We start from the raw sequence: 27691 nt of genomic DNA on the forward strand, positions 1-27691 counted from the left end.
CACGGAGTTGGGAGGATGCTGGGATTGCTAGGTCATAAAAAATATGCTAGTGCTACTCGGAAAAAGTTCCGAACATCTGCAGATGTTTCTATTTCTTCGGAACTTCAAAATTTCCGGATAGTGGCCCTCTAGGAGAAGGGAGATGTGATGTGGAGCAGCACTCCCCTGTCCCCTCCTGGCGACGCCCATGCACGTGCAAATTCCAATAAACGTTATTTTTCCTCACAAATTTCAATCAGTGAAATACCCGGATATAATCACGCTGCTTTGAAATTCTAAAATAGGTATAGGATCGTTGCCGAGTGAGTATTATATGTGTGCGTTAATAATAATTGGTTGAAATTTATAATGAAGCCAGAGACAACAATTGTTGTCTCTGATAGAGCATCGAACTTTGGAGAATGGCAAGTTGCAGAAGATTTATAAATGATATAAAAAGTCTTGGTCAAAAGCGCACTTCCTGATATGAATATGAACACTCAGTACCATTGAGTGATAAAATACTGAATAGTATAGTACTATACTATTGAGTATTTTATCACTGTTCTCAATGCTATTAAGTAATAAAAGTCCTTCTGAAAAAGAAGCTTATTCGCTATAATGAAAGACCATTTACATAAGGTTCTGGAAAATTATAATGTTCATAAACGCTCAATAATTTCATTTTGTATATTATTATTATTATTAGATATTTAGATAGAGATTAGATATCTTGAGAGTATTTTGTTACTCCCTGGCCTTCTTTTTTTTGAAAAATAATTATTTTTTGGCGGAATTTTTGACATCAAATGATATGCGAGCTGCGCCATCTGGATGCGCGAAGAGTAGTTTCAGTTGACAACAAAAGACGTTTACCGCATAAGCGAGGTTTTAGAAGGAATATCCATGAGGTATCGATAAAGTGTATATTATTGACTTGGCGTGAATTAAACTATTAATTAGTGTAGAGGTCCTATGTGAATTATGAAGAGACGAAATGTTGAGATTGGTAAGATGAGACGACCCATAAAAAGGAACAAAATTACTGAAGGGATTTACGGAAGGTACGTTTTTGCATACATAATGTAATCGCTCATCTGGTATTTGTCAAATGTATCATCACAGTCTAAACAATTTTAACCCATATGTGTTTCAAAATGGCTGGTTTACCCAAATAAATTGAATAATTTTCTATAAAAGAAGATTAATATTTAGATAATTCCAATTTTTTCTTCAATACATTGCCAGTTTGGAAGAAAATAATTACTTATACGCTTAATACGCTTCTTGTATATTCTAGGTTATACAACGACCAGCTGTCAAACTTTATGTGTATTATTATTTTTACTCTAAGTTTTTATTATTTGAAGTATTGCTTGCAAATATTAATATTTTCATCAAAGATAAGTAATGTGTTTATTTGAACAAAATTCTCAAGTTGAATTATGGTGTTCGAATACCATAATCTGTGTTGTTTTCAAGAGGGGTCATTTCAAAGTTGCAATTCAAATGGGTTTCTGAATATTGCTGTAACTTTTTGTCGATGAAATTGTTGGAAATATTTTACAATTTATTTTCTTATTACATAACAATACATTTCACTCATGAATAAATGTTAAAGTTAATTAAAATATGTAAATCTTCAATTTTATTCAGAAACAAAGTACAATATCAAGTACAGTTTTCAAAAATTCATATTTTTGTTAAATATAGGGCTAGCTTCCATAGATATGCTACGTTGCTTGCGGCGCATCCACCTTTTTTAAATGAAAATAAAGTAATGGGGATAGTAATAAATATTTGAAAAAACTACAAAATAAGTATTTCTAGCTGACCTGAAATTCTTAATTCATATTTTAATTCAAGTCAAAATATATGTCTCAATTTATTAATTAACATTAAGTATATTAATAATACAGTTTAGTTATTGCCACAAATCAGTACAAAATACATAAAACATACAATATTTTCCTAAAAAAAAATTTAATCTGAAACTTGTTCATATACATTTGAAAAAATAGGATTTTTATTCCTTTTTGTAAACATAATGAAATATTTGCAATAAACTATCAGATATACAAATTAATTTTAGCACTTCTTAGACTTGAAGTGCTGAAGATAAAATTGATCTACTTCTCAAAACTGGTGAATACAGGATACTTTGTGATTGTGGAAAAGTTTATACTTATAAGGACTACAAAAAGAAACATTCTAGGCCAAATCCAGAAACACAAACTCTACATATTCCCATGTAGTACATTTTATTTAAAAGCATTTAACTTGAAAAATTCTGTTGTTATACATTTAGGGAATCAAAAAATATTGTTGCTGAATATCCACCACAAAATTTGAAATGTGCTTTTATGAATAATACGAAAACAGGAAATTTTCCATGAAAATAAAACATTGATAGAATTAGAAAACTGTTTTATCGAACTATAGCTAAGGTTTATTACAAAAAACACAATCTTCTGGTCAGGAAATTTTAAAAACTCTCAATATACAATAATATAATAAACATTCTTAAATCGCACATTTTATTTTGCAGCACTCTCCTCTATCTCAAGTTTTTATCCCTTTGGGCTTTGGTTATATTAGCTGATTTCATCTTGGAGTTTCGTTTCGAGTTCTTATGGCCATTTTACCTGTTGCTGCGTAGCGTGTACGACAGCTTCAAATACCAGGGGCTGGCATTTTCAATTTTCTTTGTTTGTATAGCTCTGACATCAGATATGTTGTGTTTTTTCTTCATACCTGTTCATTGGTTGTTTTTTGCTGCCAGTACTTACGTCTGGGTACAATATGTTTGGCACACAGATAAAGGTGAGTGTTTCAATATTACATACATATTTCGATGAAAGATTTGAAATGGATAACATCATCTTCACCATATCATAGTATAAGGAAAGGAATGAAAGGATAGTAAGCCAGTGTAGTGCTTTCTTCGATTTTGTTGATGTTGAGCGCCATCTAGTTGTACTCACGTTTTACTCGAATTTTACTGTCAAAAATTGGCCCGTAAAGTGGAGCCCTCTGAAAAAATCCTTGTTATTTTGCAGAACTAAAATATTTGAAATAGAGTGGTCAGAAGATTTTGATATTTTGATATTGTTTCTGCTCTGTTATTACAGAGCAGAAACAATATCAAAATATAGAAATCTTCTGACCACTCTATTTCAAATATTTTAGTAAATGCTTATTAGCATTTACGCCAGTGGCGTGTATTTGTGATAACTAAGTAATAACATAAAAATTGTTGGCAATGTCATGCGACCCCTTTTCAACCACGCCACTGAATGAATTATCGTATTATTTCTGCGCCATCTATAGCTCATGATTCAGCGCTATCTATTCTCGAGTTACTTATCCAAATCCAACTACAGTAGCGACCCCTGGTGACTATTTCCTTGCCGTCAAACGGCGGTTGGCTTACTATCCTTTCCTTATACTATGACCATATACAGGTTGTTTACCTTGAGGTAACGAATGGCCAGGGGTAGATTTTACAATTGATTTCCAACAAAAGATATCCAATAGCATATATTTTTCCCCTCACAATTTGAATGTTAAAACATCCAAAACTATTCTAAAAATGGTTTATATATGAAATAAGCTTTACCATTGGAAAGTATCAAAGGTCGTGGTTAATATGTATAGAATAGATCTCAAGAATTTTCACAGCTGAATTAAATTTTTCTCACTTAATAGATTGAAACATTAGTTTTTGCATAATCAGATAAGTTGGAGAATGACACCATTAGATCTATATCTATCTCTTTAACTATTTAAAGAGTTAAACATGTCAATTCATATTAGATGCATATTGTTATTCTAACCCTGCATAACACAAGTTTTTATTTGATATTACACCGTTTTTCCTTCGTTAACACAGTTTTCATTATAATCATAATCATTATAATCATTCATTATAATATTATCAGAAATGAATTTACTTTTTGAAAACTAAATCCATCTGTTTGAGCTGACTTTATAATGAAACAGAAAGTTATTATACAGCGTGTCCCGTAAACCGACTTCAACCCGGCGCATGATGATAGATTAGGTCATTTCCGACCAGAATATCCAAATTTGATTTTAATACAAGTGTCTCAGTTTTCGAGATATCGACAGTTTCATGAAAATCGTCAAAATCTACACATAAGTCATTGTTCTGAGTGTCACAACTACAAATGTTAGTATTTTGTTATTCTTCTTCCGATCGAAAATTACAGGCGCATCAGCCTACCCAACATGACCAAATATGTACCAAGGTGCGTATGGTATGCTCAGAAAAAATGAATGATTCCATCCAGTTTTTATAGTTTCTGCAATGAAAAAATAATATTAAACTTACACGGCATGTTAAGCCAAAAGTTAGCCTCACTAACTGCATGAGTTCATTTTCATTTTTGGAGAAAGCCCGACACCGAAGGTGGAGAGTCCTCCACCATCAGTGTCGGGCTCTTTCTCCAAAAATAAAAATGACCGAATGCAGTTTTCACGCTGGAATGCGAAATAGGTACCTTGAGAAAATCTCCTTTTCTCCCTTATCATTAAAATGTCGATATCTTTTCTCCTCATTGTGTCAAGCAGAAAATGATATTTTATCGAAAATTTTACTTGAGAGGTAACTTTTAGCTCAACATGACGAGTAAGTCTTATATATTTTTTTCATAGCAGAAACTGATCGTTTCTGTTATGAAAAAAATATCCGAAGTTGGATGAAGAAATTTGAAAAAATTAAAATGTTGGAATCATTCATTTTTTCTGAGCATACCATACGCAACTTGGTAAAATATGTAATTTTCTTTCGAAAGAAGAATTACCAAATACCAATATTTGTAGTTGTGGCACTCAGAACAATGACTAAAGTGTAGATTTTGACGATTTTCATACTAACTATATCTCGAAAACTAATAGCGTATTCGACTGGCTGCACCAGTGCGAATTAATTCGAATTTTTTTAGAGCTAAATGACATAATTATCTCGAAGTAATTCGAGCTGGTGCAGCCTGTCGAATACGCTATATAACACTTTTTTGAAAATCAAATTTGGATATTCTGGTCGGGCATGACCTAAGCTATCATGCGCCGGTTTGACATCGTTTTACAGGACATCCTGTATAGTAATCAAATAAAAATTGGTTATGGACTTTGAAAGCTAAGGGTCTGATACAATATTCGGCATTGTTACACGTAAATACCAAATGGAAATATTCAGGCTAATGTAGTTTAAGAAATTGACTTATGGTGCCCATTTCTAACCATTGAATCCACTTGAAAGTTTTTCTTTGGACATCATGATAATAAGAAATTTCACGGTCTTTCCAACGATAGAGCTAATTTGATATTTACAATTTTTAAAGGATGCGCTATGGACGTTTTAATGGCATAAAGCCAAAAAAATAACTCTGGCCGAATGTCAACAGCCTGTATATTGAATATTTTTAGAAAATATCTCTTAGTTCAGAAGTTGTACTTATTAAGGAAATTTATTTTATTTTTATACTTTTCCATAATATGTATTATTTTTTTCCTTAGGGAAGTTATTTTGTAACTTGATGGGGTAATGTTTGTACATAACTTATAAATTATAAGAAATATTTTTTTCATTCAAAAATTTTTAAGATTCGATCATAGCAAGTTCTATTTAATAAACCTTTTTCAATCTGTTCTCATAATCAAATAGCATACTACAATTTTGATAGATGAGCAATACAATTTTTTTGAGAAAAATAAATCTTTTCTTTGTTCAGTCATCCATTTAGGGAAAAAATAATCATAAATGTATTTTTTCGGCAACCGTCCGGGAAGTGCTCACTTCCCGGACGCTTTTTCTCTGAGAAAGTAGCATTTCCCGGACTAGGTCGGAAAAGAATCATAGAATCCATAGCAACCGAGATAACGGCTGACAGTTCATATGAAATTAGTTGTCAAAAATTTGCATGTTTTTTGATCGCAATCGCAATAAAATATGGAAAGCAGCAGCCATAGTGTTATTTTAAATGGTTGCCGAAAAAATATTGTACGCAACACGCAACACGTTTTTTTGGGCTCACAGACTTCCAGGACTTGCTTACGCTCGTCCTGGAATTTTGTCTATTCGTCAAAAAAAACCCTATTTTCCGGACTTGTTACGTAAATTACTAATAAATTGTTGCACTTATTAGGTTTTAGTTGATCTTCTGCCTTTGTTTATCAATAAAACTATTCGTTTCTTTGAACTTCAGATTAAAAAAATTAGTTGTTTCACTAATAAAAAATGTCAAAAATTTATTTTGACCACCAAATTAGTCGCTGGGGATTTCAATGAAGACTTCGCAGGCCATACGAATGAAAAATTCAGCTTATAGAGATTTTCTGCTTTTTCAATATAGTAGGTACATATATTATGTTCTGTGAACCATCTCAAAAAAGCAGGCAATCCTCAACTTGTATCGATAACATCTTCGCAAATTTTGTTGAACCTTGCGAAAAGGTAACACTCAGTAGTTTGCATTCATAAGCCAACGATAAAAAAACAATTATAAGCATATAAAAATTATGAAATGAATGCACACTTATTTATGCAAAAATTAAAATCTGAATATTGGAATCGCTTGTATGCTGTTGACGCGAGAAGGCAATAAATTTACATAAGCGACCTCTCGAGATATTCGATTCTATTTTTTTCCTGAAATTAAAATACAAATCAGGAAACAAAAATCGTACAAGGGAACGAAATGTATTAGGGACCCAATAATAAATAAGGAGCAGGTAAGATCATTGATGAAGTAAGACTTTTCTTACTTCACCAATGATAGTTGTTGCTCCTTAGTCTTTTAGGGCCTGTTTCACCACCCGGATCCTATTTTTATTCGCGATGTGGAATTTTTGTGAAAAATTTTCAGGGCATTTATTGAAATTTGGTTGATGGAATGGTTTTGTTAAATTTTACATACCTTGTTGGAGGGGGTATATTGTCATAAACCTTTGAAAGATCTATAAAAAATATATGAGTTTCTAGATTAACAGCAGATCTCTTCGCTATTATCTGTTTCGTTATTGGAAACGTTATATGTGTGCGATCTTCCAGCTCTAAACCCACATTGTTCTTCTTCTGTAATTTCTGCCTCTATTAGATCTCTCAATACTCTTCCATATAACCTGCTAATAGAGCTTGTTACTGATATGCCTCTATAAATGTGGAATTTGGCTTTATTGCCTTTTTTTGTATATAGAAGATATGGATGCCACCTTCCATTGGCAATGAAATTCCTAATCATACTTGTCTTAAACTATACAATAAGCTACCAGATGCTTATATACTGTTAAAAAACATTATATACAAGTTGAGCGAATTTTAAATTGGTCGTTATTTTTATGTATATATTTTTTTCTCTTAATATATATGTCTGTAAATGTTTTTCATGGAGATATCTATTTTAATAAGTCATGAATTTTTATGGTGAATATTTGACATCGAATTATTTAACTGTATAATGTACAGGTGTCCCAAATTCGATGATCATTGACAGCATCTCGAGGACATAAGACTTAGAGAAAAAATTCTCTTTTTTGGAAATAACGAGCGTTCATTTCAATTCGTGATCAAGGGTGCTGTGGAGAAATTCGAGTGGCGCTTAGCTTGTATAGCTTGTTATAGTTCCCAAATTGGAAATAGGTAAACAAAAAATTAGTAATGTGGTACAAGCCAAGCGCTACTTGTAATCACAGAAAATCAACTCGAATTTCTCCACAGAACCCTTGACCACGAATTTAAATGAACGCTCGTTACATAATAAGATATCAGAAATCATATCGTAAATATTTTGCTTCTTTTCAAGGCGTTTCTGAAAAATGACTATTCCAAATATTTCGCTATAACTTGATTTCTGTTCGATATATTCGAAAATTTGTTTTTTTTTTCAGTAATTTTTATGGTTTATATGATATTCATTACAGATCATAGAAATTAATTACCGTTTTAGAGGTATAGAGGGGAGTTGGCGTGTTTGAAATATGACACCCTATCTATTAGTTTATTACAATTATACAATATACACAAAATTAATTAAATTTTCAAATTAATGAAAAATATTTATGAAGGTGTCCCATTTCAAGGATGAAGTTGAAGAACTCAATATTTTGAAACGGGTGACATTTTTGGAAAACCGGTAACGGGATGAGTTTTAAAAAATCTCCAAATAAAAAACTGTTGAAAAATATAGGATTTCCCATTTGAAAAACGTCAATTCTTCTCGTTATATCTAAAACGGTAATTAATCTATGCTTTGTTATGAGTATCACATAAACCATTAAATTACAGAAAAATAAAACGTTTTAGAATTTTTCGAATATCCCGAACAGAAACAAAGATACAGCGAAATATTAGAGACAGTAATTTTTCAGAAACGCCCGAGAACGAATCAAGATATCAATGATCTGCTTTGTGATATCTTACTATTGGGAAAAATAGATCAGGGTTCCTTGAAGACTTTTTCTCTAAGTCTTATAGTTCTCAAGAAGCTTTCAGTGAGCATCGAATGTAGGACGTCCTGTAGTATTTTAAGTTTAAATTTAATGACATTATCTAATTTAGGAGTCTCTTTTGAATGATCTGTGAAATAAATAGTGTAATATTTATTATATTGATAATTTTAATTTTAGAGATGCTATATCCATAGTCGTTTCATTGAATGATTTTCTATATGAACAGTAAAATATTTCATTATATTGAATGTGTTGGTTTTAGGTATTTGTGCCCCTACCATAGTACTCTGGATGCTTTTTGTCTATTTGGAAACAGCCGTGCGACTTCGCGACATAAAGCATATGCCTGGCCATTTGGACTTGTGTAGACCTTTCGCAGCACATTGCATAGGCTACCCTGTTGTTACTCTTGGCTTTGGCTTCAAATCATATATTGGCTTCCGAATGAGGTAGGGGATTGCTTGAAAACCCGAAAATATTGTTTATTCATTAATATATATATAATACATATTTAAAGAAAAATATTGAGTCATTAAATCGAACATAAAAAATACTGGTAAAATTTTATTAAATAATTATAAACGCGTTATAATTTAGTGATTCATCTATAAAATAACACCAATGTTATTGGTGTAATCGTAGTATGTTCATTAATTGTAGAACCTATGTGTGTTGGCAATATTTTGTGGTCAATGAATTGTTAAATTATGCTTTATCTATAAGTGTACTCTCATATTTGGGAATTTGGCAATCATTTAATAACGATAATGCACTACCAGTTTTTTTAACCATATAGTATTATAAATCTGCTTTTTCTTCAATTGTAGCGATAACAAAAATCAAATATTAGATTATGAAGAAATGCAACCTACTGATATGCATGACAATATTTTAAATGTGTTCAAATGAAATTTCGGCGACATCTATGAATATGAACGAATGTATGCCAACCAACAAAGAGCAAAGACTGAAAATTTATGAGTAGGAAGCGGAGATTTCCCGAAATAGATAAACTGCAATAAAAGTTAGTCTCCTGCAAATAAATTTTTGGTTGCTCTTATTGAGCGACAAAATTAAAATATCAATCTGTTTCTACAATAAATGGACTGAGTATAGTTGAATTCTAAAAAGTTATTCACCCGAAACAACTCAAATAATTGAAACGTACCGCCTTTGTCGCATGGAATAGATTTGGCACGACTAAGGGCCTGTTTCACCACCTTCTGTTAACGTCCCGGATAGCCTGGTCATAACTTATCAGACACATATCACTAAAATTGTGTTTCACCAATGTCGGATTGGTTAAAGTGGCCACTTTCTCGTAACTTTCATGGCAGGGGAAGTAGTCATTAGAATGCTATTGTCATTGTGTGAACGAGAATAGGTTAGATATTTCAATTAATTTTGTTAAACTCTTTGAGTTGATCATTTGTTGAATATGACGATGTTAATTTAGGTCCAGATTTCGATTATCAAAGATAGCATTCAATTATGTGCCATATCTAATAGAAGACGCCAACTCCTTTCTTAAATAGTTTCGCTCGGACGACACTACTTTTGTTGTTGTTTTTTGTTGTTGTCTTTAGAGCTTCGTATCAAATTATCGGCTAGATAATTGATACATATTTTATCCGGCACCCGAGTGGTGAAACGGAAAAAAGTTATCCGACACTGTTATTTACCATCCGCCTGCTACATATCCGGAACTTTGGTAGAAAGTGGTGAAAAAGGGCCTAAGAGTAAGGCCTCATTAGTGCGTTGCGTTGCGTCGCTTTCTCGCAACGGATCACCGCATTGTATGCTACACCTGCGTTGCGTCGACGCGCAAGTCTAGCATTCTCTTACTGTCAGTCTTCGGAGTTCGCACCAGAGCTGCGACGGCGCAGTGCATCACACTTCCTCCCATTTCGTCTCTTTTCTGTCGATTCGTGAAAAAAAATTATTTCCTGAGTAATTATTGTTGTATGAAAAGATTGTTCAAGGAAATTGTTTTCACAGAACAAAAAAAAAATATTTTTTAAATAACTATGTATTTGAGGCAATAAATAAATATATTTATATGTGAGAAAATAAAACAGATTAACTTGATTATTCATTTGAACTGTCGTTAAAGTAGCGTTCGTAAACTCAACGTAAATCTATGATTTAGCATAGAATCCAGCGCTTTTACTCCGACATTTTGCTGGTTCAGTGCTGTCAAGCATATCCAACTTTGCGAATTCCCCCATACATATTACATATATGTAAAACGACCTAGCGTCTACCCTGAGACAACTCAACGCAACGCTCTAATAGGGTCTCACTATTAGAGGTCATAGTTGGTCTGAATAGTCAGACATTTCATCAGAAGTTTTCGTGTTAGTTATCAGCTGCAGGTACTATATATTATATATTTTCAATGAATATATTGTTGGTGTTGCTAATTCATACTACCAGTATATACAAATACATTCTTGTTTCTCATGGTGACCAGCCAGCCTGCCCATTAATTTTTTGTGTTAAATTCTATTCGAACTCATGCTCAGTGCTCATAATTTCAACTTAAAAAATAACGGAACTAGAGCAATGATGACTATAGGTTGTAAAGCTAGTTAAACGAAATCCTATAATGTTGAGATTGAATCTGAATTCGGGACTGTCATAATCCCTAATCTAATAGGTGCTTTCCAGTCTCCCAGAACTTCACGCTTACGCTATGACTGGGACACATAGAAATCAAACTGCCAACAAATTTGGCCTTTCACAGCTGTCAGTTCGTGAAGTCTTACAAATTCGGGTGGTGCATTAGGAGAAAGCGCGAGTGCTTTGCTCTGCTTACTAGAACGGTCAAAATGAGAGGTGGCGCGTATCAACCGGTAACTGAAGGTGCGCTTCACTTGCAACTCACCAGTGTTGAATATCTAGATTTTCGGCGTGTTATAGGGACTTTCATAAAGATTTATTAATTTTTGACCAAAAAACAAACTATGATCTCTTAAAACGGACATAGCATGAAAAATAACAACTAAAAAATGTTCATACGCAATGAAAATTCGGCAAATATGAATCTCTCACGCCCATAATTCCACATGCACCATGATCATTATATCTAAAAATACTTTTGTGTCTACTACTTATATTTTGTTAAGATAATTCTAGCGACTTGAACACGGGATTTTTTCATACTGGAACTACCAATAGAATCGTCAGTAGGGCTTCGTATAATTCATATAATATAAGTATCTTCATTCCATAACAGAGTGTGGTGAGGTTGTCGTCAAATAACACATATTTTGCTTTTCAGCGTTTTTATTATTATTTTCCTAAATTATATATACAAGAATATTTACAAGGAGAAATATACAGGATAGATAAATTTAAATTTTTAATTAAAAATTAGTACCTGATCTCTGGGATCGCACCTAATGTTTTTATATAAATTATAATGTATGAACAATATTGGGTGAAATGAATAATATTCATTTGTATTGTTTTATTCTTACGAATTTGAACAAGTGAAATTATACCAAATTCACTTCGATATGTTCCGAGTCAGAATCCTTTCATAACAGCATTTTTTAATGTCGAAATATTTCTCTTTCCAGAAAAATATCGAAAAGGCAGAAAACTTTCCCTTATTTTATGAGAGCAAATGGAGATAACTTCAGAATAATCTAACCTATGCGCTCATTCCGCTTTTTCACTTGGTAGGATAACAAAAACAGGGCCTTAACATCAGCTTGTTTCGGGTTTTATTTCAGAGCTGCAAACCTTAAAAAAAAATATTTTTTATAGACATCTGGCTGAAATCAGCCCAGTCTGTTTATGACATCAAAATAAACACGGGAAAGGTCTAATAAAATAAGGCATTTTAGAAATAAAAATAGGCAAACCGAAATAAGGAGTTATAATAATACCTATGATAAGTCGTTGGCAGTATAACCATTATCATTCAATGTAGGTTCATGTGATTTGGTCTGACTACGAAAGACCAAGTATTCAGTTGGTTTCAATGTAACCAACACTTAATCTATGTAGAAAGTAGATAACTAAAATATAGTATGAAAATTAAACCATATTTTTTTTCAGGCAGCGAAAACAGCGTGATGTGGCGAAAGAAAACGAGTTCTATATGCAGCTTATTCAGCAAGCGCTGCCAAATGATACTCTAACTCAAAATACTGAGCCTGTTGAAAATTCAATTGTACCTGTTATCTCTCCTGTACAAAATAATACTAAGAATATTCATAATAATCGTCTTTCACACCATGAAAAAAACAGTCATATTTCAAATGGTCACATAGCCAATGGTAAGCATTTTATATTGTTGCAATGAAATATTTATTCTTCCAAGCAAAAAAAAAAACTATTGACACCCAATAATCCAATATTATTTTTTGTTACTCTTACTTTCCTACAATGAACAAATATTAAGCATAAAAAGAATTTCAAACCTTAGATTATAAACTAATTCACATTAATTTCAGGTGTTCACAATAACAGCCATGGTAAATCACACAGAAAATCTTTAGATAAGAGCAAAAACGATGTAAATGATCATGAACAAAGTAAAATTAGCGATAAGCATGACAAACACATAGATCGACAGCAAAAGCAACAAGTGAGTTATCATGTAGCCGTTTATGATTAAGATTATAGTTCTGTTTGAAACTATGTAAATGTGTTCAATTTTATTGATTCAAAAAATGAATACTCATTCAAATAGTTAGGTAGAAGTTCTTGGGGTCCTTTATATTTCTCTATTGATTTCTCTCACATCAAAACATTGCCAATGAAATTGAAGAAATGTAAAATATTATGAGGATTGACGTTTTAATTCTTGTTGGTTAAGATTTTCTCATAAAAATATTATGAAATTACCATTGTAGAAAGCATGCATATTCTACATTCAAAACTAGTTTTTAGATAGAACGCGTTTTTCCTAGTTGTAACTAAGTTTGTACTAGACAAAACACGTTTTTCCCATGCGAGTCAGTTAAAGCTGTTCTGAAAAATAAAGAAGACCACTTTTAATTCTGACAAAAGAAACCTATGACAATTTAGTTGAAGAAATTGAAGAAGCACAATTAGCTGTTCAGAAATCTTAAAAACAGTACAGGAGAGCGATTTAAGGTAATTAATATTTGTGGAATAAGAAAATTAGTGATTAAACAGGAGCCCATGAAGTACGACTTGTTGTAGATTAAAATTTTGACATAATTGAAGCAGCTCATGTGGCCGTCGGACATGGTGGTCGCCGGTCGGGATAGACTGAAAAATGAAACTTCTCGAAAATATGCAAACATAACCTTAGAAATAATGAATATTTTTCTCTCTACGTGCAAAACTTGTCAGCGTAAAAAAAGTATGAAGAAAAAACGACTTGTTTTCAGTGGAGGTACATTTTCTATGTTTGTGCGTACGTAGGTTGCTACATCATAGGGTCAGTCATAGGTAGTGCCCAATAGGTCAAAACTTGGAATCTTTCTCTTGGGCGCAGTTGAGCTTTATTTTCTGTATGCGTTTCCTGAATTGCGACCTGGTCAACATAATTTTCTTTCAAAAATCTGTGCAGAAATTGGCATTTCGCTCTGCTTATGCCTTCTATATTGAGGTGGCACACTCGTATAGGTCCAAGGTCTTTTGTCAATTGGTCCTTAGAAGAACCATTTGTTGATAGCGTCATCTTTGTTGCGTCTGTGATTGTCTTGCCAGGAGATCTAAAGATAATCTGGAGATTGTCTGGCGCCTCTTATGTTAGCTCATTTAGCGTTATTCAGGGCTCACCACGTGGAGGCGCATTAACTCTACACCCAATTTTTTCAATGTTTAATATTGATGTATTAGTATACAGAGTGTTATGTAATCAGTGTCCGATATTTTACAGTTATTTATTAGTCATCACTGGCATTCGTGTCCTGACTTTTTAAGTATTCAACTATGTAGTGGCAGAGAGGACAGGGGAAATAAAAATCCTTAATGAGATGCCGACGTTTCGACCTTTATTTCTGGTCTTTTTCAAGGCTGGAAACAGAACGACATTGAAAACATGGGGCATAACATAGTGCCATAATATAAAAAAGCAGTATACTCTAGTAGGTGCAGAAACAAAATACAACAGAGCAACATAAAAACATAATTTAAAACACATACCAATTCATATGAATAATCCCTCACAATATTCTGAGGTGGACATAAAACTGTGTCGTCAATTTTTTAAGAACTCAATATACAATATACAGGTCCACTGGTCAACAGATGAAACTATCTATAATCTTTTATTAGAATTTTAGGGTGTTCAAAAGATATTTCCTACAATAAAACAGCTGAAACTAGTCTCCGTGTCATCTGTCATATGCAGAACGTCGAGCGTCATATGGTTATCTAATGTCAAAGAAAGGGGTATGTTCCTGAAATTCGTCAAGAACGAATCATCCGTTTGTATCTCTCTAAAATGTTGTGATATATTGTGCTCAAATTCTGTACATCAGTCCTCAAATTTACCGTCTCGTTTAAAGAAATATGAATCATTTCACCGATACATCTCTTTTTATAATTTTTTTCTTTTTCTAAGATGGTGACGTTTTCGAAATCGAAATTGTGGTCTTCGTTGAAGTGATGAGCGGCTAGAGCGGTTTTTTCATTTTTATCTTTATTAGTGGGTCTACAATCATATCCGTGCTGGTAGACTCTATTTTTAAGATACTGTTTGGTCATACCTATGTAGCATCTGCTGCAGTCTTTACAAGGGATCTTGTATATTAAATCGGATTGCAAACCATCTGGAGTTTTATCTTTGATTTTCGAGAAAAGGGAACTGACGCATTTCAGTGGATAGAAAGCCAGTCTTGCAGAAGAGTTAGTTTGTTGTAAGGCTCTGCTCATGTTTTCAGATAGACCTTGAATATAAGGAAAACGGTAATATCTGGTTCGTTCATCATTCCTCGAGCCTGCATCGTTAGTGAGCACTTTCCTTTTATATTGATTAAGAATACGTTTGACCAAGGTTGTTGGGTAATTATTTCTTGTTAGTAACTCAGTTATCTTCAGTTCATTTTCTCTGTGAAATCTTTCATCACTCAAATGAATAGCACGGAACATCAAGTTTGTTATAGTTGCTATCTTCTGCGATGTGGGGTGTTGTGATCGGTAGTTCAACATTCTACCAGAAGAGGTGGGTTTGGTATACCAATTGGTGCTTATGGTTCCATCTTCATTTCGAATCAACAGTACATCTAAAAATGGTATTGTTGCCTCGGACTCTCGTTCAATGGTGAATTGCAGTTTATGATGAACGTTATTGAATTTTAGGAGTAATTCGTCCGATTTCCCTTTTGGTATAGAGAAAATCGTGTCATCTACATATAGTTTAATGAAATGGACATCAAAGGTTAGCGTTCTTAAGCTTATCGTTATTACTTCATCCATAACTAAGGCGGCTAGTGTACCGCTAGCCGGATTTCCCATGGCTGCGCCATCAATCTGCATATATATTACACCGTTAAAGGAGAAGTAACTAGAATCAAAAATGTACTCAACTATTTTGCAAAATAAATTTTGTGGAATTGTTGTGTATGCAGATATATATTGCCATCGTTTCTTTATAATGTGCAAAACTAGGGCTTTAGGAATATTGGTATATAACGATATAACGTCGAGTGACACCCATTCACTTTCCTTAGGTACTCTAATTTTCTTTTATTAGGTGAAAAGTTCATATAAGCATGGGCCTTCATTTTTGAGATAGAGGGTTTTAAAAATTTATTTTTATTTTGGTAAAGTTTACCATTTTTTAACAAATAATTGCGATAACGATAATAATAACTATGCTTAAATATACATTCTTTGACATAAAAGCACAAAAAAAACATTGGAATAAACTACTCGACACTTTTATTTTCAAAGATTTTGCGAATCGATGAGTAGATTGGATGCATCGATTGATTCAAATCAAAATATCTCGAAAACGGCTGCTTGTAGCAACTTGTGACAAGCATATCTTGTCCACGTGAAAATGATAAAGAAATCGATATTTCTTCTAGAAAATGTGATACATACATGCACGACAAAGTTGTGATTCCCCAAAAGAGACAAAGACGTAGGTGACGCCCCCTATAATCAAGGGCCAAACTATTTGAATTGCCCATATTGAGGAATCCCCAAATACTAATTTCCTTCCGAATATCGACATTAATTATTAATTAAATTATTAAATATTAATTATTTACGAAAAACCAAAATGAAAGTAAATTTTATATATAAAGTATATTTTATATATCTCAAAAATGAAGGCCTTGCGGATATGAACTTTTCACCTTATAAATAACTGAGGAATCGTCCTGTGAAAATTGGACGCTTATTACATAACATAAATTTTAATTCTATGAAAAATAACTTTGAAGTACTTTTTCATGGGTCGGGTTTATCTCAAGCGTGAAACACTTCATGTCTCCAAGGAAATTCATTTTATGAAAATAATGAAAGAAAAAAATGTTCTTAGTTTTTTACAAAGAATGAGATTTTGAAAGGAAAAATATATATACCTTATTAAAAAATGTACTTGATCTTGAAAGCAAACTCACATAAAATGTCTGCATTCGATGTCCTGAAGACTAAGAAACGTTCATTTGAATTATTTTGGACCCAGGCTCCTCCCAAGGAGTTACTTGAGTCGATCTTTTGAAATGAAAAACATGGGAAAAGCGCTTCTGTCAAGAGACCACTGAAACAGCCAAACACTTGCTATGCGAAGGCTGTTCATCAGAAAAGGCTACAAAACCTTGGCTCTTGGTGTTGGATATAGCCAATAGAAATAAACTTTCGAAAAAGGGCAACCTGTATATAATGTCAATGATTTCCTCCGTTTTGATTTTAGTGTTGAGAGTTACCCGATTTTTTTGACATTGCATATTTCTTGTTAATTTTGTAAATTGAATGAGTATTTATATTTGAAATTTTTTATCTTGAAGAATATACTGAAAACAAAATTAACAAAGTTTCAATTCAGGTCAATCATTCGCACACTAATGGTTCAGCTGTGGGGGCCGGAGCTGAAGAAAACACCCATCACCACTCTCCATCGGAGACTGAGTCCAAACCTGCCCCACGAAAACGGGAGAAGAGGGAACAGGATAAGGATCGTGAAGCAGCTGAATATTTACAGCGAGTGGAAACAGAGTCCAGGAGGTTAAGAAGTGATTTACAAAGTAGTAGGGCTAGTGAACAGGAACTCAGGTTGCAGGTGACACTTAAATAATTAATTAATTTTTTCCATTGAAAATTAAGGTCTTGTTTTCTTCAGCTGGATGATCTGCCATGCTCAAACACCCCAAATTTCATTATTTCCCAGTCGTTCATATTCTACAGTTATCTCAGCTCCTACCGAGCTCAATCTATTATCCATATTCAGTTCAGCATACATATACAGGGTGTCCCGTATAGACCACGTCAAACCTAGGGAGAATGTAGATCAAAGGATAATTTTTTTTTTTTTTAAATAATGAATTTTTGCCCCTTTCAATAGTTTTGCCCTTACGTTTGGTACAATTTTATATCTTTCTGGTTAATTTTTTCAGTAAAATATTGCTGAAGAATGATTTTAACGTTTACATTAAAAACATCCTCCGAAAATTTTAAAGTGGGGCTATGAGAAATATTTTTATTGCAAATTTTGGTAGTGGATTATTTTGTTCATGAAGTTTAGCCCATCGTAGTGGAAAAAAAAATGTACCGAGCTACTGCTGCACATTACACCAATAAATTGTCTATTTTATAGTGATTTCAAAGAGGTATCACACAAGTCATTTGTTATTAAAAGAAAAAAGATATGGTTGTTTTTATCCAAATGGGTACGTTTCTGACAAAATCAATTCTGTTAAGAAATCTTCGATGTTGCATTACTTAGTCAACAATGGCAATTGTTTACGTGTGAAAATATTACTCGCATAATTAATCACCTCAACGAAATTCAATTTTGCCGGCAAATTTTGGAAAACATCATGCAGATCCAGATTTTTTTAATAAGATCATTTGGAGCGACGAGTCTTCCTGTACCAAGGATGGGTACATGAAGACCTAAATCCTCTGGACTTTTAATATTGGGGCTGCCTAAAAGACAAAGTATACGCAACACCCATACTTGATGAAGCCGAATTGCGGATGCGTTCTCTCAATTCGGCTTCATCAGGTATGGATCTTGCGTATACTTTGTCTTTTAGGCAGCCCCAATAATGAAAGTCCATAGGATTTAGGTCAGGTGAACGAGGAGGCCACAAAATTTCACCTTCCCTTCCAATCCACCGGTGGGGATAAGTTCTATTCAAATGTGCGGTAACTTCGAGTCCGCAAAACTATTGAAAGGGGCAAAAATTCATTATTTTCAAAAAAAAATATATCTCGAAAACGGTAAGACTTTTATAATGGGAATTTTGTCATAGCAGGTGGGTTATCCTTTGATCTACATTCTCCCTCGGTTTGACGTGGTCTTTACGGGACACCCTGTATAAAAATATCGATGGTGTAGCGCACATATGTGCTAAGTGCAAAAAACTTTTTCTGAGAAAAACGACTTTTAAGGTTTGTCATCATCAATCAATTAAACTTATGACTTCAGAACTTCAAGAGTGACATAATATTGTTTTCTAGATATTACTTACATTACCTCCAAAATATGAATATAAAAAATAAATTCCGAAAATATGAATTATATGTGACCTCTAAAATCGACAAACAATATACGCCTGGTGAAATATGAACAGAAAAGTTGGAGTAATTGCCATAATTAAACAATAGAACATATTGTGATTGAAGAATAGTAACCATAAATAATTTGAATTAATTTCATATATCGATGGAGTAGCGTACATCTGTGTTAATTGCATAATCAGAATTATGCAATTAACAATATTGTCGATTTCAGAGGTCACAAGTGAAATAAATATATCGCAAACAGCGGTGTCCCACAGGCTAGCAATCTGGCACCACTTTCATTTTCCATCTATAATATATAGTCACTGTAACCGTTCACACCTTACACCTCGCGCTCTGTACCGGTGTCGATTTTCCGCACGCAGTAAATATAATGCCCGCCACTCACGAAGCGTTTTTTCGAGCGTTTGGTAGCAAGCGTTCAAGTAGCTTGCGCCGAAATGGTAGCTAGAGTCTGTCATCCCTTGCTGCCATCGAAACCTGCCACTCGAGAGGTTGTTTACTTGTTTTATTGAGTATCCGGGTCGGATTTCAGATGGTCACAGACAGCTGGCAATTTATCAGGTACCGTCGGAACTTCGTAGCGTACCAAATTCTTGTGCAAAATGAAAGAATTTTTGATAGGTTTCATCGAAATATTTAGGCAGAAAACCTGTCGATGGAAAATAAAAAGTTCAGCATACGCAAACAGGATTATCAAAAGTAAAGCCTACAATGCATTAGCGAGCTCATGTTTATGGGACTTTTTATTCTTAAAATTATCCCAGGAATCTCTCATTTTCCTTCATAACTCCATTTTAAGAAAATCCAGTATTAGATGAGAACAATTGGTAATAAAAAAATTATTTAGAGTAACATAGTGGAAAATAATGACTATTACAAATTTGTTAAAAACCTTAAAATGTATGTAAAAAATAACTAGGATCTCATAAAAAATTATGTGTTATATATATTAGAATTTAAAGTTTATTTTTGTAACAATTTACAAAGGCTCTGACACCAACATTTGTTGATTAAGAGTCAGGAATAAAGATTATTATTATTATTATTATTTCGAGTAATTTGGTTCGAACTTGTCAAACCTCATTTTCTCACATTACAGATATGGGTAAAAGTTGTTGCAAAAAAATTTTTTTTTCGATTACGGTTTTCAAATTGGTAAAAATGATTGATAGGAAGACTACCTTCCAATGGGACATTCCAGGGAAAGAAGATCTCCAATTAATGAATGTTTATTTCAATGTAAAGAGAAAGATAATAACAATAAACAATTACAATGGAAAATGATATCGGCCAAATAGAAATTACATCTACTCTTTCATTCTGTAATTTTCCTTTGGAATATTCTACTAGTTCCCCATAGGCTTTACTTTTGATATTCCTGTTTGCGTATGCTGAACTTTTTATTTTCCATCGACAGGTTTTCTGCCTAAATATTTCGATGAAACCTATCAAAAATTCTTTCATTTTGCACAAGAATTTGGTACGCTACGAAGTTCCGACGGTACCTGATAAATTGCCAGCTGTCTGTGACCATCTGAAATCCGACCCGGATACTCAATAAAACAAGTAAACAACCTCTCGAGTGGCAGGTTTCAATGGCAGCAAGGGATGACAGACTAGCTACCATTTCGGCGCAAGCTACTTGAACGCTTGCTACCAAACGCTTCGTGAGTGGCGGGCATTAGTGCTTTCCAGTCAGGTGCGTGTCACTCCGGGGCTTGGCGCCTTAGAGCCTCACGCCCTCGCTTTGACTGAACACGCCAAGCTATATATCAAATTAAACGTGATCAAACAAGCGTTCAATGGTTGTCTCGTACTTTGAGCGAATCAACGGTCTTTTTTCTCTCTCACAACTGTCAGTGTCGACACCTCGGAAATTTTGGGGGTGCGCCAGGGAAAAGGGGAAGGTGTAACCGTAAATGAAAAAAAAATCGGACCTTGGTTTTCTCTTTATAGATCTTCAAAAATATCCTAACTGTCACCCAAAAATCTTCAAATTTGATTTCATTTGATCAATGTCGGATTTTTTCAGGTGGCTACTCTTACAACTAGTGAAAAAGTATTAAAGGGTGAAATCTCGGCCCTCCAACGTGAAGTGGAGGAGTTACAACAGAGATTGCAGAATGTACAAAGCAGTCGAACGACAGAAAAACAGAATTTAGCCAGCCTGGAAAGACGGCTGGCAGAAGAAAGGAGGCTGAGGTCTAATCTTGAGACCCAACTTAATCAAGAGAGGAAAAGTAGAAAGCAGGAGGAAGCTAGAGCTGCACAGGTAAAATATTTCCATACCGGTCGCACCATTCCCAACGTAAGCTCCCTAAGCGTTAAAAAAATCACAACCGTGCAAACTGTATTCAAGATGATCACATTATGTAGAAATAGAATACATCCTGATATCACGAGGAGACAAATTAAATGTAGTCTAACCATCTCCAATAATTTCAATCGAAGAAATTGTTCTTTTTATTTTCACAAAACACATTCATATATTCTTCGATATCGTCATCTTCGATAAAACACGCATGCTCCCCTTGCACCATGGTCACGTGATCTATCAAACGTTCACAATCTTGAGATGTTGAGTTTTAAGGTTATGTTATACATGAGTTTGTTTACTAAATAATTTGATGCTTGCTAAAAGCATCTCTATAACGAGAAAAAAATCTTCAAGGATCCAAGATCTCTTCTTTTGAAGTAATAAGATACCTCTATATCTCTGAAACGGTCATTCATTTCTATGATCTGTTATGAGTATCATATAAACCATTGAATGACTGAAAAATAAAACATTTTAGAATTTTTCGAATATCTCAATAGAAACCAAGATAAAGCGAAATATTTGAAACGGTCATTTTTCAGAAACGGTCTGTAACTTGAGAACAACTATCTATGATATGCTTTCTGTTATCTTATTATTTCGAAAAAGAGATTGTTATAGTTAATTTCAGTTGGTGTTTTACTTATTTTACTAATCACTACACGTGTGTAGTGATTATAAGCAAAGTTAAGAAAAAATGACAACTTCTCAGGAATGTATGTAATGAAAATTATTAACAGAGTTTTTTTTTCAGGTGGCTGCTCAAACTTCCCGAGAATGCACAGAACAGTGCAAAACGAGGCGTCGCGAGCTGGAAAACGAACTGACTGATTGTAGGTCAGCGATGCACTGGGCTGAAGATAAGTACAAGCAAATAGATAGAGAAAATGTACTCTTGGTAGAACAGTTGCGCGATACTGACATACTTATGTCAGCGTTATCTGCGATGCAAGAAAAAAACACACATTTGGAAAATTCTCTTTCTGCAGAAACCAGAATCAAATTGGACTTGTTCAGTGCTCTAGGCGAAGCGAAACGACAGGTTGAAATCAGGGAAAGTGAGTACATACATAGTATTTTTTTCCTTTTGATTTTTTATAACAGAATATAGTCGGTACTTTACCGTATTTTACATCTAGAACTAGTATGGCCTGTAGGTTTATTTTAAAAATTTTATGATAGCATACAATCACAGAACAAAGCTTTGTGAATTCAACTCAAAACACCTTTCATATAGTTTTTGTTTCGATGTTTTCTTCAATTAAAAAAAATTATTATCACATATCGTTAAAAACAATTTATAAGTCAACCACCTACCATCTTCAATTACCTGCTGTGGACAGAGCAAACTCCAAATTAACTTAGGGTTTGAAATGCCTTTCAATTCTTATGTTATAATGGGTCCATATCATTTTGACAGACATTCCAGAAAATATTAGAATATATTCAGAAATTAAATTTTTATTTTTGAACATTCTTTTCACATTTCTTCATAATATCAATTCAAACCATGAAGACAAAGGTTACTATATTTTATTTCAGTTAATATTTGGGATCTTGCAGATATCGATTAGGTGATTTGTTTTTGAAAATGACGTGAAGTGGAAAGTCTTATGAATTTTGTGTTCCAACCTTTTCAGATATGTGTTCAGAATTACCGACCACTAATCAAAATAAGGAAAGCACTTACATGAAGTGAAGAGCTTTCGCGTGCTCGTTCATTCATGCGCCAATAGCGTCCTTGACATGACTTTATAACCCCCTCCTCCTCTGTCTATGATACTCCGCAAGGATGTGGTGACGTTATAGCTACTTTCCAATCAGGTCTACACCAAGAAAATCAACCATCATTGCTAAGTTTAAACGTGGTGAAAAAAAATGGTGAACGCAGAGGACGCCCAAAAGAAGCTGTCACCGACGAAATAATCAAAAAACTTCAGAAAATAATTTTGAATGACTGTAAAATGAAGTTGATCGAGATAGCAGACATTGTGAATATATCATCTGAACGTGTACATCATATCATTCACGAATATTTGTACATGAGAAAGCTGTGTGCAAATTGGGTGCCGCTCGAGCTCAGAATCGATCAAAAGCAACAACGTGTTAATGATTCTGAGCAGTGTTTGAAGCTGTTCAAGTGCAATAAACCTGAATTTTTGCGTCGATATGTGACAATGGATGAAACATGGCTCCATCATTTCACTTCGGAGTCCAATCGACAGTCGGCTGAGTGGACTGCACACGATGAACCGAATCCAAAGCGAGAAAAAAAAAACAACAGTCAGCTGGCAAGGTTATGGCATCAGTATTCTGGAATGCGCAAGGTATAATATCTTTGATTGCCTCCAAAATGACCAGACCATCAATAGCGTTATTGGATCGTTTACAGGATGAAATCGTTAAAAAAACGGCCCCATTTGAAGAAAAAAAAAGGTGCTGTTTCATCAAGACAATGCGCCGTGTCACAAATCAATGAAAACAATGGCAAAATTGCATGAATTGGGCTTCGAATTGCTTCTGCATCCACCGTATTCGCCAGATCTGGCCCCCAGCGACTTTTTCCTGTTCTCAGACCTCAAAAGAATGCTCGCTGGAAAGAAATTTAGCGCCAATGAAGAAGTAATCGCCGAAACTGAGGCCTATTTTGAAACGAAAGACAAATTTACTACAAAAATGGTATCGAAAAGTTGGAGATCGCTATAATCGCTGTATCGCCCTCGAAGGCAACTATGTTGAATAATAAAATCGAATTTTGCCAAAAAAAAATGTGTTTTACTATGCTAGACCGCGAACTTTTAAATTGGCCCGTTATTTGCAATATTCTTCTTGAATTTTATCTGACTTTGTTGACGCTATGAAAATAAAATTTGGTATGAAGTTTTGAACTGTAATTCTACAGTTAAATGCTTAAATTTATTTTCATTGAATCCGTAGTCTCTAAATTAACATAAAAACTAAATTTCGAACGACCATATGCTCTCATCAGATTTTGTCTATTTACTAACTCAACCACGGCATTCGAGAGCCGACCGAAACTGAAAATTTCAAAATTCTGGTTCTTTTCATTCGAGATACGAACCTACCATGAACATGAAATGAACAGGAACGAGAAAATATGTACTGTCAGACAGAAAATTAGAAGTCGGGGTCAAAGGTGAAACCTCAGAAGAATTTACAACAGCACAAGGACTACAACAAGGCTCACCACTCTCTCTTCTACTCTACAATTTGTTCTGCAGTGATATGTACAGACAATCTGATTTCAGAAACCAGAACATCGACAGTCGGAAGTATATTCTCCAATTTGCTAATGACACAACTTTAATATCCCACCACAAAACACTGAAAGAGTGTATGAAAGAACTACAGAAGTTGGCAGATGTAACAGTGGAATGAATGAGACATTGGAGAATACAACCCAACCCAAGGAAATCAAAACTCGTCAGTTTTAGCAATAATATCAATGCCAACTCTCCCAATATAAAACTTGGAAGTGACAACACAATTACTCCAGCAGATTCGTGCAAATACCTAGGCATAAAGATTGACAACAAGGTGAACTTCAAAGCACACTTAAAATTTAAAAAAAAAAGCTATAAGGCTGGGCATTTTATATCTCTTACCTATAAAAACATGGGAATCAGTAGTAAAACAGCTTATACAACAGTAATAACCTTATACGAAATGATATGCCGACCTTTATTAGACTATGGACATATAATATTCTCAAATTCAACAAAAACAGCTCTGAATACAATTGAGGTAGCGGAAAGAACTTGCTTACGTAAGATTACAAAACTGAGACATCCCAACAACCCACTGTACAACCCATCCAATCAGCTTTTTTATCGGACAACGGAAATATAACCAATACTGGAAAGAATGCAAAAAATAAGCAAAAAATAAGCAAAAAATTCACCAATAACCAAAATAATATCAACATATTGGAGCCATTGATACACCATTACATTGGAACAACTACACCAAAGGCAAAGTTGCTAGCTTTGCCACTTTTTGAACACTTGCAATCACTAGGTTGATATTTATTTTTATTTTTTAATATTTATTAATAATATCTCTCTCTCTCTCTCTCTATGTACTTTCATGATTGTGCCAATACAATATTTTTTACATTCAAACATAATGCTGTAGTTTCGAGCAGAATCATCGATTTTTTCATTCTACATATTCTAAACACTACGAAATTTTCAGGAGTTGAAAATTTTATTTTTTTAAAGGAACTAATCAAATCTGATCGATCTCTGCAGGAGTCCAAAATCAATATAATAAACTTTATTTTTCTCTAAGCAAATGAAGATTAACTAATAAAAAAGAACCCTCGCTATTTTCCCAAGATAATCTAATGACAAATGTTAATTTTAGGATGAAATTTTATTTCCAGGCGCAAATCGAGCGCAAGAGAAAGAAATCGAAGAGTTAAAGAGTAAAATAGCCCAGGTTTTAGCAGTTATGCCAAATGACACATTTGGCGGTCCCACCTCTACAACAAATCACTCAAGAGTTCGTCTGGCCGAGAGTCCTCCTGGTTCTACTCTAGATCCCAACGCTACGGCTTATACCCCTAAGGGGTCGCTGGTGGCATCCACAGAATCATGAAAACGCCCTAAAATCGTTGCCCATCGTTACTATTTGAAACACACAAACACCTGATTCGATAATGATGTGAATTATCATTAATACGAGTTGTTTGATTTAGGCAGTCAGTGTTTCTGATCTTTTTGTTAGCTGTTATTTTATTCCTCAGTTCTTTGTTTTTCAGTATTATTATTCAGAGCGTCGCATCTTTTAAATTTTATCAAAGAAAATTAATAATTACGTTTTTCAATATAGATTATATGCAGTTTATTGTTTTTTATTGTTATCCTCTTAGGAGTATATAAATTTAAAATTTGTTGTATTCACTAAAAATGAACATTCAACTGAAGGTTTTGTTGTTTCTTATTCATCTATATTTCTGTTTTATTAATCATTCAAAATTCAATATCAATAATTATGTATTGTAAAAAATAATATATACAATTTGAGCCACATATTGAATAATATTAGGAACCAGTGTAAATGTTCTATGAATCGAAATTTAAAAAATATTTGATGGCATATTTTTCTGTCGAAATTTTCATTTCTGTAAAGGATTTGATTCCTCAATTTTTATTTATTGACAAAACTGAACGAAAATCTGAGAATAGAAACGCTGGCTGTCGAAAATTTTGATTTTGTATTAGCTTCTTTGATAGCTTATTTAATGTGATATAATTTATGACTTTTTGGTACCTTATCTGTGAGAATTATCCCTCTAATTGGATTTTTTCTTTATATTGTTAAGCACAAAGGTACTGATTTTCTTCTTTTAACATATGGCTCACTATATTGGCTGAACAATGATCTCTTAAAAAAATTTTGTTACATTTTTTTCTCCAATATGCCTTATGTCTTAGGTATTAGGTTTATACTCGCTTACTTAAAGAACATGCGAGTTTAACTAGTGTCCAACTAAATAGTGTTCATTTCTTGTAAGTTTCATTAAAATGCAGTTCACCTTGATTTCTTCTATTACAATTTGCCATTGAATGGATAAATTTTAATTTTTGCAGATCAGATATTATTGAAATAAGACACATATTGGCCATTACAGTGGAATGTCCATTTGAATAAAATAAATGAGGAAATTCTATGAAACATTTTTTTAATCTATACGGGGTGTTTGGAGGAACATTGAACATACGAAATGAAAGGTAGGTGAGGTCGTCTGCTACCTACTCAGCCCCAAGTTTTTCTTAATGCAACCCCAAGTTGAGGTTTGAAATTTTTAGTATTTCTTTTCTGAGAATATTTTTTTTATTCGAATCTCAATGGCTGCTATGTCTTTTTAAAATTAATATTCGTTGCAGGTTATTGCTATAAACAAATTCATGGAGACCGCCAAATTAAAAAAAATTGACAAAAATCTTAAACATCAACTCGCTTTATATTCAAAATTCCGAAATTCAAAGAAAAAAAAACATAAAAAATAACGTCAGAACTATGGGGCATAGTAGATAGCAGACAACCCCACCTCCCATTTTCGTATGTTCAACTTTCTTGTATATATAAAAATAACCTACATTTAAACAGTTGCATAGTAGCAATGTGGTAGTTGTTTACAGAAGGAACGAAGTGAAATAATCTCGTTTTGAAAAAAAAAACGACAAATCATTTCAAATACACCAAAAT

The 27691-nt window shown here is 33.6% G+C and overlaps 1 protein-coding gene across 2 annotated transcripts; it reads left to right on the plus strand.

The window, feature by feature from the left end:
• The first annotated feature begins 823 nt into the window (after positions 1-823).
• On the plus strand, positions 824-27459 carry LOC123682904 (macoilin-2). Of its 2 annotated transcripts, none has more exons than XM_045621724.1 (9): positions 824-1043; positions 2528-2802; positions 8714-8900; positions 12520-12740; positions 12918-13051; positions 17438-17671; positions 21173-21412; positions 22212-22515; positions 25863-27459. In XM_045621724.1, exons 1-9 carry the CDS (start codon positions 964-966, stop codon positions 26075-26077), a joined length of 1890 nt encoding a protein of 629 aa, XP_045477680.1. In that variant the 5' UTR covers positions 824-963; the 3' UTR covers positions 26078-27459. The 2 variants fall into 2 exon arrangements, with proteins under 2 accessions (XP_045477680.1, XP_045477681.1); XM_045621725.1 differs by having other exon boundaries at positions 25844-26064.
• The last annotated feature ends 232 nt before the right edge of the window (positions 27460-27691 follow it).

This window comes from Harmonia axyridis, chromosome 6 (assembly GCF_914767665.1).
Source record: "Harmonia axyridis chromosome 6, icHarAxyr1.1, whole genome shotgun sequence".
NCBI lineage: Eukaryota > Metazoa > Arthropoda > Insecta > Coleoptera > Coccinellidae > Harmonia > Harmonia axyridis.

Coding starts and splice junctions, on each gene's coding strand:
- LOC123682904 (XM_045621724.1), top strand. CDS start 964: ATGAAGAGACGAAATGTTGAGATTGGTAAGATGAGACGACCCATAAAA. Junction 1,044..2,527: donor ACTGAAGGGATTTACGGAAG/GTACGTTTTTGC, acceptor TTTATTTTGCAG/CACTCTCCTCTATCTCAAGT. Junction 2,803..8,713: donor TGTTTGGCACACAGATAAAG/GTGAGTGTTTCA, acceptor TGTTGGTTTTAG/GTATTTGTGCCCCTACCATA.